Here is an 18113-nt window from a genome sequence, read left to right as displayed (position 1 = left end):
TGAGAGAGAATAAAACCCTATTCATTTGGTTGTATATTAAGACATATATTTGTTTTGACTAATCAGAAAAGTATTCAATGTTTCACAACTTTTGACAAGACGGATAACCTTCAGAATATCAGAAGCGTATACAGTTTTCACAAATAGTAGATAAAACAGTTTTCACACATTCAAAATATACATGGATCAGTCAATACAACAAATGCATTTTTTAAGATGACCTAAATCCTAAATTCTGCCTAAATTTGGTGTATGGTTGTTATAGGTGCACTGAAAGGGATTATCCTTGTTGTGCTGATGTATGAAGATTCAATAAACTATAATGTTCATGTTGTCCATAAGACTAACATGTTTTAACCTCCTGCATGTCATGTGTTGTCTACATGACTTCACACAGAAAGATTCAAGGTTGATGGGATAAACACAATGTTGTTTATAATTATCTCTATTCTATCCAAAAAAATACATGTATAAAGACTTACATTGAATCATCAAAGCATTGGAAAAACGTTTTTCCTGATAATATTCATAAGAGGCAATGGGCAGGGTTTGTTTCAAGGGAAGATCTCCAAATTGTTGTTTGATTGATGAACTGATGTCAGACAGACCTTCAGTTCCAATGAGCAAAGCCTTTTATTTCAAACTTAGAAATGAATGACAACACATAACCTCACCTATGGCAAGAAAGAGTTTTCTCTAAATGTCCAACTCCGAGACATCCAATGTCTTCCAGATGACAAATAGTTGACCCCTTTCTGTCAAAAATCCATAAATATTCTGTCCCTTTTTTCTGCAGTGTCCTCTGTCCATTCAGAACTGCCATCATCAAATGAAGTCCTGAAAAAAATGAAAATATAACATCACAGTTAGATACAACACACAGCCTACCAAACCACTTATTGAAATTATATGTTGAATATTAAAACGGAGCATTATATCCAGTTCAGCACATGCATTATTTTCTGAAACTCGGTGCAACTCTGCTATTGATTTAGGCTAAACAACATTTCAAACAATTCAAGCAAATTCAATTCAAGCTGATCTATTTCTTAACCTTTCTATTCTTATTTGCCCCTCCTGCTCTTACCGTATTTTGTCTTGGGGTGACTTGGACGCTGGTGCAAGAATGAACAGAGTGCGGATAGGAAGCCATCCAATGGCGTCTAGCACATTTCTTCTTCCGAATCTTTGAGGCAGCGTGGCGGACGGCGGAGTTCCAGAGCGTCTGCACTTGCTGCACACCTCAGACCGGCCGAACCGTTGCGGGAGGTTGAGGGAGGATTTTGGTGATATTTGTGGTTCCTTCCGAAGCAACACTCCAGTCGTTCGTCCAAAGCGTAGCGGCAGATTGGCATGTAAGTGGGATGGTTTCCCTGCAGATGGGTGAAGCTTCAAAACAATCGGTGAGTGCGCACGTGAACGTGTAGGCAGCACTGTGAGTGGGAAATCCTCAATGTTGAGGCTACGGGGCTTTTCATGATAAGGCTACAGACAAAAAAAGAGATCAAATAGAAATTTAAGTCATGATGAAGTTTTATTTTGTTAATCTTAGTTTTGTGTAGGCCTATCCTGCATTTTCTAAAAATGAATTGAACAACAGGCTGTTCACAATGGCTATTTCAAAGTTGGCCCATGGAGCAGTCAGACATTCAGTAGGCCAAGGTTTCAATCTTTTTACCTTGTTGATGTTAATCAAGATTTAGACACCTGCTTTATGCCATGTCAGACCCAGCAGTCCAAACAAATCATGCTGAAGCTAATCATGGAAAGAAACAGAGGAGGTCTCCTTGACCACCAAATTAGAGAACAAGTGTCAACAGTCTGAGTTCTTAGATATATAGAATGGATTCCCATTTTAGTTGTTTTATTATTTATATTATTTTAGAATATTTGTTTTTATCATGGTCAATTTGTCTCAATGGCTTTCTTGCTCCAACAACCAAGGTATGGCTGTTCAAAAGTAATTTCCCCTGGCTGAGATATTGCTTTACATGTGTTATCTGGCATGTAGCCAAAACAGTTAGACCTAAATCTTTAAATGTAAAATGTTAAACTCGTCTGAGTGTCTAACAAAGTATAAGAACAATTTAACTCACAAACTTAGCCATAATGGCATGGAAGTTGAATGAATCACACAATAGAGTTTAGAACATGCCAAAACAGCCATGCAACACAACTTCAGTGTGTGTTTTTGTGCTTACCTGTATGTAGTGGCTCTTGTGGCTGATGTGTTGGCTGTATTCACTGGCACTGGTTGGCATTAATGCAGAGGCAGCCTGGAAAGTGAGGGCAAGAGAAGAAAGAACGAAAGAGAAGAGCTGAGACGACTGCATTTTCTCCGTATTAGTCAGGACACACATGCATGTTGCATGCTTTTTATACCCTAGGGTCACGCAGTCACACAAATTGATATATATATATATATATATATATATTTAGTCATACACACACACACACACACACACACATGTACGCATGCACACACGCCACACCTCGCTGTCAGCACTCTCATTCAGTTGCCCCCACTTCCACAAAAAGGCATTTTATTTCATTTTTTAAAACATGGACATTTGAATTGTTTTATGTTGATGGATTCTTTTAGCATTTGTTTTTTTTTTTTATTCATTCATGCATTTCTCAGACAAATCAGTTTATGGACAGAGTAGCCTCACACTCTGATCTCTTTTTATATTATTTATTCAAGACCAACCAGGGATGTAGTAGAGGCTAAGCGCAAGTAAACACAGTTTATTCACCTCTGAAATTTTAGAAATAAGAGTTTATCCACCTGTCAAAAGAGCTTATTCACCAATTGAAACTTTTAACATTAAACAATCACACTCACATTTACAATATACACTCATCAACACTCAAGGAATCTTTTAATACCATTATATTGTTATAAACATTGGACAACAACCTCCACCATCATCAAACACGTTCTGAATGCCTTTTTAAAAACCCTTATTTTACCACTACAGACCAACATTTCGGCAAACAGGCTGCCCATATTCTGACCTCCTCCTGGCCAGCCCCTCTACTTGGGTGTCCATTCCTCCTCCTCGCTTTTTCACAAAATTCAGTTTATAATGACACATAACCCTTAAAGGTGTAGGTTTTTGAACATTCTAAGTTCCGCAACAATAAAGGGTCTAAAATTCTATGTTGAATTCAATGAACCCAGATATTCTTTAGAACATTCATTTCTCAACATTCCCGTCACACCGGTATGACGGTACTCCTTTAAGGGATAAGGGTAGAAAACCATTGATCGGTATGACACTTATACACCTACTCTGACGAGACATTAGATCCTTTTAGATATCATGGTAAGGAAGCATACCAACAATGAGGTCAATAGGGTGCACGGAGATCAAACAGTTCAGGTTACATCTGTCACCACTCTTTTACTTAATGTTATGAACCTCGTAACCATTATTTAAAAACAAGATATTGCTTTTTATACCTTTATTTTTCAGTTATATGTATACGGTTATAATTAATTTACAATAAATCACCTTGCTTGAACAGTATTTAGATTAATCACTCGGTCCTGCATTAGTTTATATATACTCTTTTGATCCCGTGAGGGAAATTTGGTCTCTGCATTTATCCCAATTAGGACCTGAACATAGAACACTGCCCTCATTATGTGAAAAAGATTTTCATGAGGCATTTGCGGCAAATGACTCTCCATAGAAACACCTCCGTTTTTCCATGAAACACAGGTAGCCTAATTAGCAAGTAGGAATGCTGTTCATTCTATGGGAGAGCTCTGAGACGTCATCATCACTACGGGATAACAGCTTACATGCAAAGTATGAATGAGTGGTCTTGTGTGCTCATTCAAAGACAATTCCAGAAATATGGCTTCAAGGAATTACCCCTGTGGAGATGTCACTAAGGACCCAACTGTATTGACCAGCTCCTGTTAATAGATACTGTATAATTTAGTCTCTCAAGGCTACTAGAAGGTATGGGTGATTTATGTTATTGCATTTTCTTTCATTAATTTATCTGGATAACATGCCAATCATTTGTTGTGGTGCCTACAAATAAGCAAAACAAATTTTCAAATACATATAACCACTTTAAACTTTCTCTTTCTATAGCACAACACTGACATAGGAGAATGCTAACCTTCTTTATGGTTTTACTAACACTTTTGCTGTCATTTTTGTATGGACCATTCTATCAAATTGGAAAAATGTAGCATTGGTGGTTGGTTTAATGTTTCAGAGACTGATCTCCTGGTCTATTCCCCACCAACCAGCATATCGCAGGTTTACTCAATATTATTGACCTTAATAAAAACCTTTGCACAATATCAATGACCTTATTAAAAATCAAGATAGATAGATAGATAGATAGATAGATAGATAGATAGGGATTTATTTATCCAGAAGGAAATCAAGGATCTGATTAATCATTAATTAATCTGATTAATTAATCTGCCAGTAACATGGGAGTTATCAATGACTAGCTTAGTTTCTCTGAGCATGAGACTTACATTTAGTCATTTCACTCTGAACAAGAATTTCAGATATACACAGGAGAGGTGTTAAATTCCTAGTGCTAATAGGTGGAGGATTTCACACAGTGGCCAACCTACAACCAAGCCTATTATCAAAAACAAAATCTTAAACACATCACCACAAAATAATAGCCTTCAAGAGCATTTCACTGGGGTTATCAAGTAGGCATCTTTCTTCACTTTCATTGAATTAGGCCCATGAAACCTTCCAGCAAATTATTTGGTCATTCAGGCAACATACCCACTACACTAAAAACTTTAACAACTCGGGCGGCAGATTTACGAGACAAATAGAAAGGTTTTTATTTAACTACAGTACCCTCCAGAATTGTTGGCACCTCTGCTGAAGTTGACAAAAAATATATAAAATAATCTTTTGCCGAGTTATTGTACAAGTTATAGTCAGGCATCTTCTAAGATGCGAAGAATTTGCAGACTTTTTAAAAAAGAAAGTAACTTCTATAAAGGAGTATTGGTAATATAATAAGTTTGGTATACACCCAAAAACAGCCCCCAAAATTAAGATTGGCACTATTACTTAATCTGTCTCATAATGGATAAAAGCAGCTTCTCCAATTAAATTACTAAGACTTTTACCTGGCATGCCCTCTGAATAATCTATTAGCAGTGAGGTCACTTTTGAAGATTTTTGGGGGGACTTGGTGACCCGAAGATGATACCTTTTTCTTTAAAGGTGCCATGTGTAAGAATTGAGGTAAAAATATCCAAAAAATGAGCTACACGCATCATAAGAATGAGTAGAAATAAGGGTGATGATGCCATTAAAAAAATGACAAGGTATAGTGCTGAAGAGATATCAACCTGAATTAGCATGCTAAATTACTAGCCACAGCCCGACAGGTGTCATAATACCAGTTTCGGCCATGGGAGGCGGTATGCGAGCAACATAACAGCCAGCCAAACTGCAATACATGTGTTTCGGTTGTTACTCTAGGGTAGACCAACTCACTTTCTGGAGGTATACTGCCCCCATCTTTTATGGAATGTGGAGTATGAATTGATTTTTTGGCGGACATTACACATGGCACCTTTAAAGGTGCCATGTGTAAGAATTGAGGTAAAAATATCCAAAAAATGAGCTACACGCATCAAAAGAATGGAAGGAAATAAGGGTGATGATGTCATTAAAAAAATGACAAGGTATAGTGCGGAAGAGATATCAACCTGAATTAGCATGCTAAATTACTAGCCACAGCCCGACAAGTGTCATAATACCAGTTTCGGAGGCAGTATGCAGGTAACATAACCGCCAGCCAAACTGCAATACACGTGTCTCGGTTGTTACTCTAGGGTAGACAAACTCACTTTCTGGAGGTATACTGCCCCATCTTTTATGGAATGTGGAGTATGAATTGATTTTTTGGCAGACATTACACATGGCACCTTTAACTCTCCAACAGTTGTTATCTTCCTCCACCCTGTGCGTGGGGGCAAGATAATGGGTCTTTGTCCAAGCATGTTTGTCACATTTCCAGTTGATTAGAACCTTTGTCTTAAGCCTTTGTCTTGTGTAAATATGGGCATTTTCAACAAAGTACCTAGTTTTTATAGCCATTCCACAACTTTCTTTTTATTTAAGTAATGTATTCTCTGGCCTTTCCGGTGTTGAAAAAGGACTCTGGGATTTATTCTCTGCGTCACTTAATTTTATACCTTAGTGAAAAAGAAAGTCATGATACTTCTGAAAGTTCACAGACACTCTGATTAACTTAAAGAAGTTGAAATTAGATACTTATGTTACATTTTAAGATTTTCTAGGGGTGCCAATACTTGTGGGCAACGCCCAATTGTTCAACATATTTATTTCTTTATGAGATTTTCCTTTTTCTCAGAATAAATTTGCTTCCCTTCAAGGTCTGATTTTTCCTCATTATTTTCATTGTGGGATTACAATAAAAGAGAGAGAAAAAAGTTATAATTTTGCTAAGCTCAGATTGATAGTGCTAAAATATTACTTGGGGCGGGCGCTGTTTTTGGGTGTATCAAACTTATTACCAATAGCCTCCCTTAAAGAAGTTACCTTGTTTTTGTCTACAAATTCTTCAACATCTTAGAGAAGATGTCTGACTGTAACTTGTACAATACATCTGCAAACGATTATTTTATATACCTATTTTTAGTAACTTTACTAAAGGTGTCAATCATTCTGAAGGGTACTGTATCTTTCAATTGGAGACTGCTGGATGTTGGAATCCAACTGCAAGTGAATTGTTGTACCTGGTTTGAGATCAGACATGGTGTTGCATTCTGAGTGTGACTGCATTCCCTACTTTATCGAGCTAACTATTCCTTTCGACGATGCGATGGAGGAGGACTTTGACAGGGAAAAGTTGCAGAACCTGTAACAGAAGCAATGGGTGCTGGCATGCACACACAAGACCAGTGGAGATTGAGGCTTTAGCAAAGTCAGTCACAACTCCTCTCTTGGATTTTGGCTTCCGAAGATGGTCACTGAAAGTTTGAGGCTGCAGAAAAGGCAAGCCTATGGCTGAGGTTCTCACAGACTATGGCTGTGTTACAACCTGAATTGTTGACAATGTGAAGTTTTGTTTCTGTGTTTTCTAGAATGTGGGTTGGTGTCTCTGGTTGTGACACATTTCCTAACCCATCATTTGTGGACGTCTGTGGGTCTGGGACCCACCACAGTTGAGCCACCACTGAAGGTGTTGTGCACCTAATTCAACACAACAACACAGAGGAAGGAATGTGCTTGAAAACCCCATGAAGGCTGCTCAGTTGATGATGTTATTATTTGCTGTTTTGGTTCATTTGTTGGACATTTACAGGCTACTGGCTTTCAAGCAACAAGCACTTGCTAAAGTTACTTTTTGCTCACAAAGGCTGCTTTATTGGTGATGTTGTTTTTGTTGCCTTGGTTGGCCACTTTGCATTGTTTACTCAACCGGGACCTGAGTACTAATTTTCGCTCCTACATGTAAATGTAGAAATGACAATAAAGTTTTCTTGAATCCTTTCTTGAATTAGGCCTATGGATCTTGTGTAGGCTACAACATGTGGTGCATTTGTGACTGCTGCCAGCCAGTTGTGCATTGTCGTTTTATCACATCATGCTGGGTAATGCTAAATAAGCTTCAACCAATATGGGAAATCCCTTAGCACAAGGATTGTAAAACCTTTCCTCTTATATAGCCTAGCCCATATCTGAAATTTCAGTTTTGTGGAATGGCAACAGTGACACTTAACATTTCAATAGCCTCTGAATGGGCAATTCACATGAACAAGACCATAAAGACCATGCCCTAATTTAAATGCCAGGCAAAGGGGAGTCAGTTCTCAAGATGTGGCGTGTGAGAGTTTTGAGCTGACCCACCAATGTTTGTGCTTGAGATCTTGCTTAGGCCCCCAGAATAAATAGCACTGTGCAACCTGGCCCATGCAGCTAAATTATTTTTCTATGCAAAGTTGTATTGCACTACAAAAATAGAGTAATCACTACATTAAATTAAGTCAAGTCAAGTCGGCTTTATTGTCAATTTCTTTACATGCACTGGTCATACAAAGAATTGAAATTTCGTTTCTTACTTTCCCATGCAGACATAGACATACTTTAAATACAGACATAGACATACTTTAGACATAGACATAGCCATAGACAATAAAAAATATATACAGACATACCACATACAGACATTAAAGTGCGAGACTGAAATATAGAACATATATAAAAATATAGAACATATATAAAAAAAATAGAGGTAGTTGTGTTGTATATTTACATAGTCCTAGCGTAACCTTCTGACAGAGTAGTAGTAGCAGCAGCAGAGTGATAAATAAAATTGATAACATTTACATGAAGTTTAAACTTGTGATTGTGTGTACTGTATATTTACATTGATATGCAGTCATTTCAAGTATATCAGGCTTGATATAAACATTATATCATATAGTTGGCCTAATGTTCAGTGAACCTGTACACTGAATAGGTTCGAGTGAGAAACTATATTTAACTATGGCAAGATAAGAAGGTTATTTGGTACAGGCAGAGCCCGTCTACGGATTAGACATTCTCTGGTACAGGATTGTTGTCTTCCCCTGGTGCGGGGCGTCGTCTTTATTGTGTGTGACGACTGCACGCACGTACGTCGTTGCAATTGTGGGCGTGAGACGTAGAAATTGTACGTAGTGTGCTCACAGCAGTTGTGTGTGTTCTTCCCCTGTGTTAACGCTGTGCATTGAAGAAGTCGGAGGCATCGATATCTGGAAAACCCGCCACATAACACAAAAGAAAGTAGGTATGTTTATAAATGTTACTTATTAAGTACATAGGCACATGTGCGTCAAAACCAAACAATTCCGATGGTCGTTTAGCCTACTTAGCTACTTGCGCGAACGAATTGTAGCCTGATTTACCCTTGCACAGCACAATTCCCTTTTTTCGCGCGCAGGAGCTAGATTAGCGAGCTAGCGAACTATTGCAGCATGGTATTCACGACGAGGCTTGGTAGTGAAAGCACGCCGTAGGTGTTTGATTACAATGGGGTTTTAATAGGTCATATGCATTCTTTTTATTTAGCAGTAATATTATTTCATGAAAGTATGCCTCAATTCTCAGGACCGCTGTTAAAAGTGAAATTGCGTGTGTGCTCTGCCTAATGTTAACAAAGCATGCAGATAACCATGTTAAATATAGTTAACATTATCATGGCAACTGGCTATCGTGAAGAGACTCTGGCAAATTTGCAACGCATAGTAACGTAATGCACATTAGTGGTTAATATATAGTAGTGCAATGATTTCAATTAATATTAAACGTTACTACCGTCACTTGGTATTATTCGTGTAACGTTAACTGGGCCGTCTACACGTACTTGGGACTCGCATGCTAACTTGCTCGATTCTGCAGTTGTCTTGAGTAGAAAAGAGGCAGCTTGATGCTAAGAACAGCACTTAGCTTGCTAAGGATAAGTTAGCATAATGGACGTTTAACCAAAGCGTTTAAACCCCCGCAGCCAATATTATTGGAAGTCCATCAATCGTCGGTGCCCTTACAGTTATACTTACACTACAACTTAGGTACTTATTTGAAAATTGGGCTAGTTGGTCGCAGTTGATGTTGCAAAATAACGTAAGAAAAAAGCGTTTCAGATTTGGTACGCTTGACCCCTGACCTCATCTTGGCATAGGAAATAATTATTTCAACGGATGGAGATCATGGGCTTTTTTCCGGACACTTTAGCACGCAGCATATTAAGGAATCAGACATGTTATACGTTATCTTGTTGTAGCACTGAGTAAGTTGCAAGAAGGCTAGATAAAGAGATGCATTCTTGCTAACCACTAACCAGCTAACATTGATGCTTCCAAATCAGAGATTCTAAGAACATCGCGTTCTAGTTGTGCTGCATACTAGGAAATGTAGGCAGCCGCTTGTAATCACGACATGGTCTACACTACACAGAGACCGCCTCGAAGATTGGTTTGGCCTCGTGTTTTCTTTTTGTCCACTTTCTGCGGTCAGCATCAACAGCTCAATCCTTAGTGGACTATGTATGAACTACACGGAGTGCCTCAGTCTGCTCATTCAAAGCAATCCAGCTAGGTTTAATAAATATAAGATAACGTTCAGTTTCCGGTTAAAACAAGTGTTCAAATGAACAGTCTTAGCACCTACATGGCCTTTAAAAATAATTGTTGCTCTATTTTTGGGGCCAAAACAATGCCACTTTGGATTTACAACAACTTTGATATATTTGTTTTTCCACACATACTTCAGGTTTATTTGTGTGGTTGAAACACTAGCGGCAGAAAGTTTACTTCTCCCTCTAGCTTGAAGCATACCATATATGTAGCATACAGTTAGATATGGTTCAGTGCATCACCCTTTACAGACATTCTATTATCAGATTCACCTATTCACTCTCTTTGAAGTGTTTTTTTTTTTTTTTACTGGGTGACTACTGTGGATGGAAATGTAGATTGTGAGGTTTTCGCCTCACAAGTAAACGTTAAGCCCATATCTTAAAATTGTATAAACAGGTTGCATGCATTTATAAGTAAATGAAGCAAGCACAGCAGGAATCTTTGCCTTTGGTCTGCATAGTAAAGGAAATGATATGATATGGTGCGAGTTCTGTGCTATTTCAGAAAACCACACAACTTAACTATTTGCATAAATCATAAGCAATAATCTTTTAACTGGAGTACATCTACTTCCTATGGGAGAAGAGTCATAGTGTGCCTCAATATTTTAAGATGACTTAAACCTCTATGGCCTGGCCTAAATAGCATGCAATTATCTGACTCAGCCATCTGAATAGGTCAAGTATCACTTAAATAGTCTTCTCATTTGGTAATGAGAGAAACCTGTTCATGCTTCATTGATGGTTGGCCCCTTTGCCCAAAATGCTTAGTGAAGACCTGTGACTTTTGAACATTGTAGATGGAGAGACAGAGGTAGGCCTATATGACAACCTGGAAAGAGCAAATATTCCTCTTGCAGTGGTATGCGTAAGTTTAGGACCCCCCCCCCCCCCCATGCTTAAGTTGACTAAACTTGGAGGAATAACATGGATATTGATTTCAGTGCCTTAATTAAAAACATGAGGGAAAAATCCAACCTTTAAGGACAATACATGTCTTTGTGAATGAATAATGTATCATAAATAAATGTTCTTCCTTAAAATACAGGGGGCATAAGTATAGAAACCCCATGTTAAATTCCGGCAGATTTTTATTTTTTAAAGGCCAGTTATTTCATGGATAGGTATTTCATACCTAGAGATTGGCATGGTTTTATTTCAGTTAGCCTAATAGCTGGTTTGATTTGCATTGAGATGCTTTTACGGAAAGTACCCCATGCCAATACTTATGCCCCCTGTATTTTAAGGAATAACACTTATTTATTTACGACACATTATCATCATTCAACAAAGAATTTCTCCATACCACTGTATGTGAGCACACCATACTGTGGACCCTCATCAGCGCCAGGGTTGGGACTAAAAATCAATACAGTGATATGCTCACAATATGTTGTCATGACTCCCAAATATCTATACATTTATTCTCCTGACAATTCTGATTTTCCACAGAATCACTATCTCGTGTCTGGTGTTGACATTTGTCAACTTCAGTAAGTTAAAGATGCCACAACCAGTGTCTCAATACATAATTCCTGTCTAAGTACATTATTGCTTCTCCTTTGGGGTATTCTTTCTTCAGTTGCAGATGTTGTGATGTATGGTGAATGGTTATCTTGAAATGTATTGAGTATAGCGCAAAAGTGCTGTTTTGTGATCTAATAATAATCTGATTCCCATCCCTAATGACCACCTTACACCAAACAACTTTGGCAAGATTTGGGAAAGATTCTTGAAAGTGTAGTCTTTTTTACTCAAGACTCCAATCTTTCAAGAGTCTTTCCCAAATCTTGTTAAAGTTGTTTGGTGTAAGGAGGCCATAATCTGCATGAGGCAGGTTTCCCACCAGTCTTGAAAGTGTGTGATTTGAGAAATATAAATACACCCCCCCCCCACCCCCAACATCAACACATTCAAGGCATCTGCTGTGGGAAAAAAAAAAATCACTTACAAAGCATGATTATTGCAGTACTTGAATTGGTCACATTATAAACATAATTATTCATGTTTTTCTTTCACCTTTTTCATTTACATTATTAGTACTTAGATTATTAGAAATTGAAATGAAACAAAAATAAAATGACAACACAGAAAAACCTGTGAGCGAAACTTTTATTATATAGAATGTATAAACTATACAGGCTTATCTGTCTGTACCTTTGAAGGCCTTTCAAAGGTTTTGATAATACAGATATGGCTTATTGAAAGTACTTGAATGTATATATTGTGTGAGAAAAGGCACGAGGCCACATATTCTACAGTCACTGCAACACAGCCCACTTGAGATGTTGAGAATTGTTTGAACATTCTAGCCTTTGTCTTATTTATTGTTGTCTTGGAGCCTCAGTGAAGTGGCTCTTGTTATTAAAATTCTCATTTGTGTAATACTTAGTCACCTGCACTTAGGCCACTCCTGGAAAGTCTTTGAATTTGATGTTTTTTTGAATTTGTGAAGTGTGAGGACCTTTTCCTTATATAGTTCAGGCTCGTTTGCAGAGGAGGCCAGCTGGACATGAATTCTGAAAGTCTTGCCCTCAGTAGCCATCATATAGTGTGTGTGTGTGTGATTGTGTGTTAATATGCATATCTACCTTTACACATCTTTGTTTACCTCATACAGCCACTGAAGCTGATGGACGTCCGTCCGAAACGTTCTCAAGAAACTGTGTGTACTGCATTAGAACTTCACCTCCTATATATATACACACACACATTCATGGGATGCTAAAATTCCCCCATCTAGTCTGATGCTCAGTGTCTTCATTCAGAAAAGTTTTCACGGTTGACCTTGCAATGCTGCAGTCCTTAATGTCAAAATGGTGTGCAGTAATTTCCTGCTGTCTACGCCAGCCTCTAAGAAGGCACAGAAATGCTTGCAGGTCAATCTGTTGTCACCATATTGAATCTGTCCTGCTGTTCTCTAGGGGGCCATGGGTAAGAAGCAGATGGGCAAGTCCAAAAAGGAGGTGTCTGAACCCGAGGAATATGTGGTGGAGAAGGTCATGGATCAGCGTGTGGTCAATGGAAAAGTGGAGTACTTCCTCAAATGGAAAGGGTTCTCAGAGTGAGTGAGCGTTCTAGTAATGAACATGCCTGTTTTGTTGGGCACCGCACCTCTCAGACGGCTAATTTTGTAACGTGATGCGTTGCAGTGCTGACAACACCTGGGAGCCGGAGGAGAACCTGGACTGTCCCGAGCTGATCGCAGCCTTCCACACAGCCCAGAAGGGAGTGGTGGAGAAGCCCGACTCAAACAAGAGGAAGCCCTCCACAGACGAGCCAGAAACAGAAGAGAGCAAGGCCAAGAAGAAGAAAGAGGTAGCTTATCACTGCATGAACCTGCAAAGAACTGGTACATATGAGATTGGCCGAGACTGAAAACATAGGCGATGCCCCTTTGTGGATGGTTGACTTCACAAGTTGCTTGTAGATTTTCAAGATGCGTCACACATGCTCAAGCCACACTGGTGAGGGGAAACTAGTCATGAATGATTGTGAGGAATCTTTATCCCGAAGTACCATATTTATGTAGAACACAAAGAATAGTAGAACATCTCTGCAAATACCCTTGTGGCTGAAGGTATGGTGCATGTATGGCAAACCACTGCGGGCTTTGGTGAAAATGAGTACAAAAGGCATATTGAATATGAAATGTACAAAATATGCAGCCTTGTTAATTATTGTTTACATCCACTATCTATTTGAATATCAAAGTGCAAAGAACTTTTGCATCTACGTTTGTATTCAGAATATCTATCTATCTATCTATCTCTATCTATCTATCTGAATACAAACATAAATGCAAAAGTTCTTTGCACTGTGATATTCAAATAGATATATATTTTATTAAAAAAAAAAAGTTGTTTGGACCATTTTGGATCTGCCACATATAGGGCTGCAGCTATCGATTCTTTTTGTAATCGATTAATCCAGCACTTTATCGATCGATTAATAGGATATTTTTTTTTTTTTGCATTTTTTGCAACCAAAACAAGTAATGCATAACGAAAATGACATGGCTGTAAAATGATCAAGCAATTGGCACAGAGGTATTTAGGCCTATTCTAACTCCAACATTTGGCTCCAAAACTAAGCCCATTTATTGCAATTTACCCATTTAGTGTTTATAAGTGCCAGTGCCAACAATTAAATAATGTTCAAAATGCTCTCTGTAAAATTGCAGCCTCTTGTGCATGACTTAGCTGTCCATACTATGTTTTGAAGTGCTGGGAGGGAGAAGAGGGAAAGCAATTTAATGTATTAATATGCACAAGTTCCATGATGTAATCTAGAGCTGACATTAAAGTAAATATCTGTTTTATGTAGATTTCTACACCTGCAGCATTTACCATTAGGCTACAAAAAATAATTTCTGGGGTGAGCCTATTTGCTATGGTAACCTAGCAACCTGTCTGTGTGTGTGCACGCGTGCGGTGCGTGAGGGAAGATGAGGGTGCATACGGTATAAGAAGGGGTTCTTTTTTAGGCTTACTGTCTTGCAATTGAATGTGAATAAGTTTACTACTTAAAAACATCAAAGCTAAACATTATATCATGACATCGCTACAAATACAGTATGTGATTAAAATCAGCCAACATCAATGTAGGCTATAGGCTACGTAGATAGATGATGGATAGCCTACTTTATTGACGCTTGGTGAAACGGCATGGAGTGGATGTTTTCGGTTCAGATGCTTGTTCTTACTTTTTGAGTATGTAATGATCCCAAAACTTTACTTAAAAACTTTAGACATTTTCTGCCATTTATAGACATCTTGACTCTGGCATCGCGCCAGCTAAATTTAGAATGTATCACGATTCACGCGGTAGTGGTGTGCTTCCTGAACAACGGTCAATGTGGAACAATCAGATCCCTGCGCGTATAGTGCGCGTCATAGTAATTTAACGAGGCTTCGAGGCAGGGTTTTTGCCTCGAGTAATTTTTGTAATCGAGTTATTCGAGTAATTCGATGAATCGTTTCAGCCCTAGCCACATACAATTTGTTCATCTCAAAATGGTCTGCTGAGTAAGATGACCTCATTCGTTTAAATGAAGCCAGTATTAGTTATTCATTATGTCCACATGGTGGCATCAGTGTGTTGAGTAGAGTGAGCTTTTCCCCTTCAGCCAGCTGGACAAGGTTTTTAACTAATCCTTATAGACCCTTTCAACAATAAAAACAAAAACAATGCTTGAACGTTCTATTTGGGCCCCAATCTACTTCCTCTGCATGATGACATATGGAATGTTAAAAAGGAAGTCTTGTGGGGCCAACTATGATGCTGATAATGGAACTGTCTTGAAAGGGTCTATACCAGAGAGATATTTCACAAAACCTAGATACGGGATTAAGCTGGGATTTTTGGTTTTCCTGGCCTGGCCCTGACCAGGCTCACATCCTGTAGTTACAATACAGTATTAATTATCTTGTCTTATTGGTTCAGCCAGCTGTCATTCAAATCAGACCTCCTTTTTTTTTATCAGCTTTATTCCATTTGTATACTTTTTGATAAATGTGTTTGCTTGCAAAACACCACAGATTGTCTGCAGTATGTCATAGGGTTATTTTAATTGTGATCGCCTTAAAATTATAATAATATATGTTGATATATACTTGCTTCTATATATAGTTTGCTTCTTTTGTTGATGGGCATTTGACGAATAGCCTGCTGTAGTAGTTGATTGGAAATGGATGTCAATTTTTCAGATGTTTTCAACAAATTTGGTTATATCTTTACTATGTGTATCTTTGTCTTGTTATCGTGTCTTGTTTATCTTGTATCTTGTATCATTGGCATCTGGCAAGCGCTTTCCTTAATGATGATGCGTGCCTAGACAAGGAAGCAGTCACACGTGGGTGCATACGAATATTTGCATTCAGTTTATCCACCACGCCTACTCTCGCAGTTTAACAGAAATGGCCATTTCTCCATTTAAAAAAAAAACTCCACTTTTATTGTTGGACTATCCACAATATTTTCCAGTCAACAATGGGTGTCGCCATGACACTTCAGTATTCAGAAATACGTGTTTTATATTTTCGGTCAAAGCTGCAGTTGTAATGATTTTAATGTGGTAGACAGCGCTTGACGTGTCTTAAACTGTTTAGAAGCAAACTTTTTATATTTTTCTGCTGGTCCTATATTATATAGAACATCCATATTGAGTGCCGAATTGTCAACATTTCGAAAGAAATATAAGGTAAAGCATATTTTAGTTAGTCTACTGAGACTGCAGTAACTTATAATGTAAACAGAATGGCTGGAAGACGAAAGCGGGATGACTTTCCCGTGTAAGGAATAAGGTGGATATCAAAAGCGGATCATTTGTGTAAATGATATTTTTTGTGCATCTTGTTAATTCCTAACGTGATTTTTACAAATAACCAAACAAAGGATATTTAATAGATGTGAGTACTGCTCTGTGGTTGTGTTACACTGTGAATGCACCATAAAAGCCCTTACTGATGGAAATGTTTGTTTGTGCGAGCGTAGAGTGAAAAACCACGGGGGTTTGCCCGGAACCTTGAGCCCGAGAGGATCATCGGCGCAACAGACAGCAGCGGGGAGCTTATGTTCCTGATGAAATGGTGAGGAATGATTTCACTTGCATTGATGCCCTATATCAGGGGTTTTCAACCAGTGGTCCGTGAGGACATTGCTGGTGGTCCCTAACCATGGACTCAGTAATGTAGTTGCAATGTGGGAATCAGTATTTTTTTATTCAGGGGTCCTGGGGTTGCGTACCGTAATTAGTCAGAATGGTGGTCTCTGGTTCACAATCAGTTGAAAACCCCTGCCCTATATAAATGCCTTCTGTCTGTTCTGTGTGGGACCGCCTATCTTTACTGACCCCTGTTTTTGTTTGTGTGTGTGTGTAGGAAAGATTCTGATGAAGCAGATCTGGTACCGGCACGAGAGGCAAACACACGTTGCCCTCAGGTTGTCATCTCATTTTATGAGGAGCGCCTCACCTGGCACTCCTGCCCTGAAGATGAGCAGCAGTGATGCGCACGCGCGCACACACACGCACGCACGCAGACACACACACACACACACACCAACTCTACTTTTATTTTCTTGTTTTAGTTTTTGCATACTTGAAGCTATGGTAACTTCTGTGTTTGCTGTATAATGTCTTTGTAAATATTTGTTTTTCAAAACAACGCAATAAAGGTTTATATTACTCGTATTTCAAGTCCTTTTCTTTTCCCCCCCAAGCATGCACGAGCACACCTCACCTACTCTCAGGCCTCTTTAGAGTTCGTAAAGGGAGGGAAATGTTTAAATTTGACAAATTGGATCAGATCTACCTTGAGGGCAATGAGTATTTGTGGAACATTTACACAATGCTAATGAGACTATAAGTAGCCAAAGAAAAGCAAAAAGATCACTGTTGGGAACGTTGAAGCCTGTGGGGTACATGTAGTACTGTAGTTGCCATAGCCACTCATCGAATTGATCAAGGCTGTATATAAATGTAGAGGGGAAGAAAACAATTTCTATGCTGGGTTCAGATGGAACTAGGAGCACAATTACACTTGCAGTTATAGTCATTGTCACGCTCACAGGGTTCCCACGGAATTTCTGGAAGATCATGGAATTTCAGAAAATATATTCCAGTAATGGAAAGTCATGGAATTGTATAATTGTATGGGGAAAGACATGGAATATCAGGGCATTTTGTTGTAGCAGGTTAACATTTGCTTGTCAAAATACAGGAATACAAATATTTCCACTGAGAGTGTATATCTGGTTATTAGCTTTACTGATGGCTTGAGTAGCCCAGCTTTGTTTTATTTAATGCCCATTTATTCATCTCCCACTTTAAAAAAAAGTAAAAGCTTCTTGAAAGCTACACTGCTGCTCTGAAATCATTGGTCAGTATATTGTACTATTCATTATATAATAAGTCATGGAAATTCAGGTTTTTTTTTTTGTTGAAGTCATGGAATTTG

General features: G+C 38.5%; 2 protein-coding genes across 8 annotated transcripts; one reads left to right on the top strand and one right to left on the bottom strand.

Annotated features, from left to right (window-relative positions):
- Positions 1-614: 614 nt before the first annotated feature.
- On the bottom strand, positions 615-2346 carry npvf (neuropeptide VF precursor). The gene is made up of 3 exons (XM_042076875.1): positions 2202-2346; positions 1088-1485; positions 615-837 (listed from the first exon to the last, which is right to left on the bottom strand). Exons 1-3 carry the CDS (start codon positions 2331-2333, stop codon positions 759-761), a joined length of 609 nt encoding a protein of 202 aa, XP_041932809.1. The 5' UTR covers positions 2334-2346; the 3' UTR covers positions 615-758.
- cbx3a (chromobox homolog 3a (HP1 gamma homolog, Drosophila)) lies at positions 1289-17347 on the top strand. Of its 7 annotated transcripts, none has more exons than XM_042076871.1 (7): positions 8700-8804; positions 11608-11648; positions 12776-12820; positions 13080-13219; positions 13308-13473; positions 16651-16745; positions 17037-17347. In XM_042076871.1, the coding sequence occupies exons 3-7, from the start codon at positions 12788-12790 to the stop codon at positions 17161-17163; spliced, it is 561 nt and encodes a 186-aa protein (XP_041932805.1). In that variant the 5' UTR covers positions 8700-8804; positions 11608-11648; positions 12776-12787; the 3' UTR covers positions 17164-17347. The 7 variants fall into 7 exon arrangements, with proteins under 7 accessions (XP_041932802.1, XP_041932803.1, XP_041932807.1 ...); XM_042076872.1 differs by having other exon boundaries at positions 8701-8808; XM_042076868.1 differs by lacking the exons at positions 8700-8804; positions 11608-11648 and adding an exon at positions 1289-1403.
- The last annotated feature ends 766 nt before the right edge of the window (positions 17348-18113 follow it).

The sequence above is a fragment of the Alosa sapidissima genome, chromosome 21, assembly GCF_018492685.1.
Source record: "Alosa sapidissima isolate fAloSap1 chromosome 21, fAloSap1.pri, whole genome shotgun sequence".
Lineage (NCBI taxonomy): Eukaryota > Metazoa > Chordata > Actinopteri > Clupeiformes > Clupeidae > Alosa > Alosa sapidissima.
Note: the sequence above shows the minus strand (reverse complement) of the source record. Positions and strands in the feature narration are given on the sequence as shown.

What these genes read in the sequence shown, in the direction of transcription:
- npvf (XM_042076875.1), bottom strand. Translation starts at nt 2,333, where the DNA reads ATGCAGTCGTCTCAGCTCTTCTCTTTCGTTCTTTCTTCTCTTGCCCTC. An exon ending in ACAAGAGCCACTACATACAG is followed by an intron (nt 1,486 to 2,201) that starts GTAAGCACAAAA and finishes TTTTGTCTGTAG; the next exon opens with CCTTATCATGAAAAGCCCCG. An exon ending in TCACCCCAAGACAAAATACG is followed by an intron (nt 838 to 1,087) that starts GTAAGAGCAGGA and finishes CATTTTTTTCAG; the next exon opens with GACTTCATTTGATGATGGCA.
- cbx3a (XM_042076868.1), top strand. Translation starts at nt 1,365, where the DNA reads ATGGTTTCCCTGCAGATGGGTGAAGCTTCAAAACAATCG. An exon ending in GTGAAGCTTCAAAACAATCG is followed by an intron (nt 1,404 to 12,775) that starts GTGAGTGCGCAC and finishes TACCTCATACAG; the next exon opens with CCACTGAAGCTGATGGACGT. An exon ending in CTTATGTTCCTGATGAAATG is followed by an intron (nt 16,746 to 17,036) that starts GTGAGGAATGAT and finishes GTGTGTGTGTAG; the next exon opens with GAAAGATTCTGATGAAGCAG.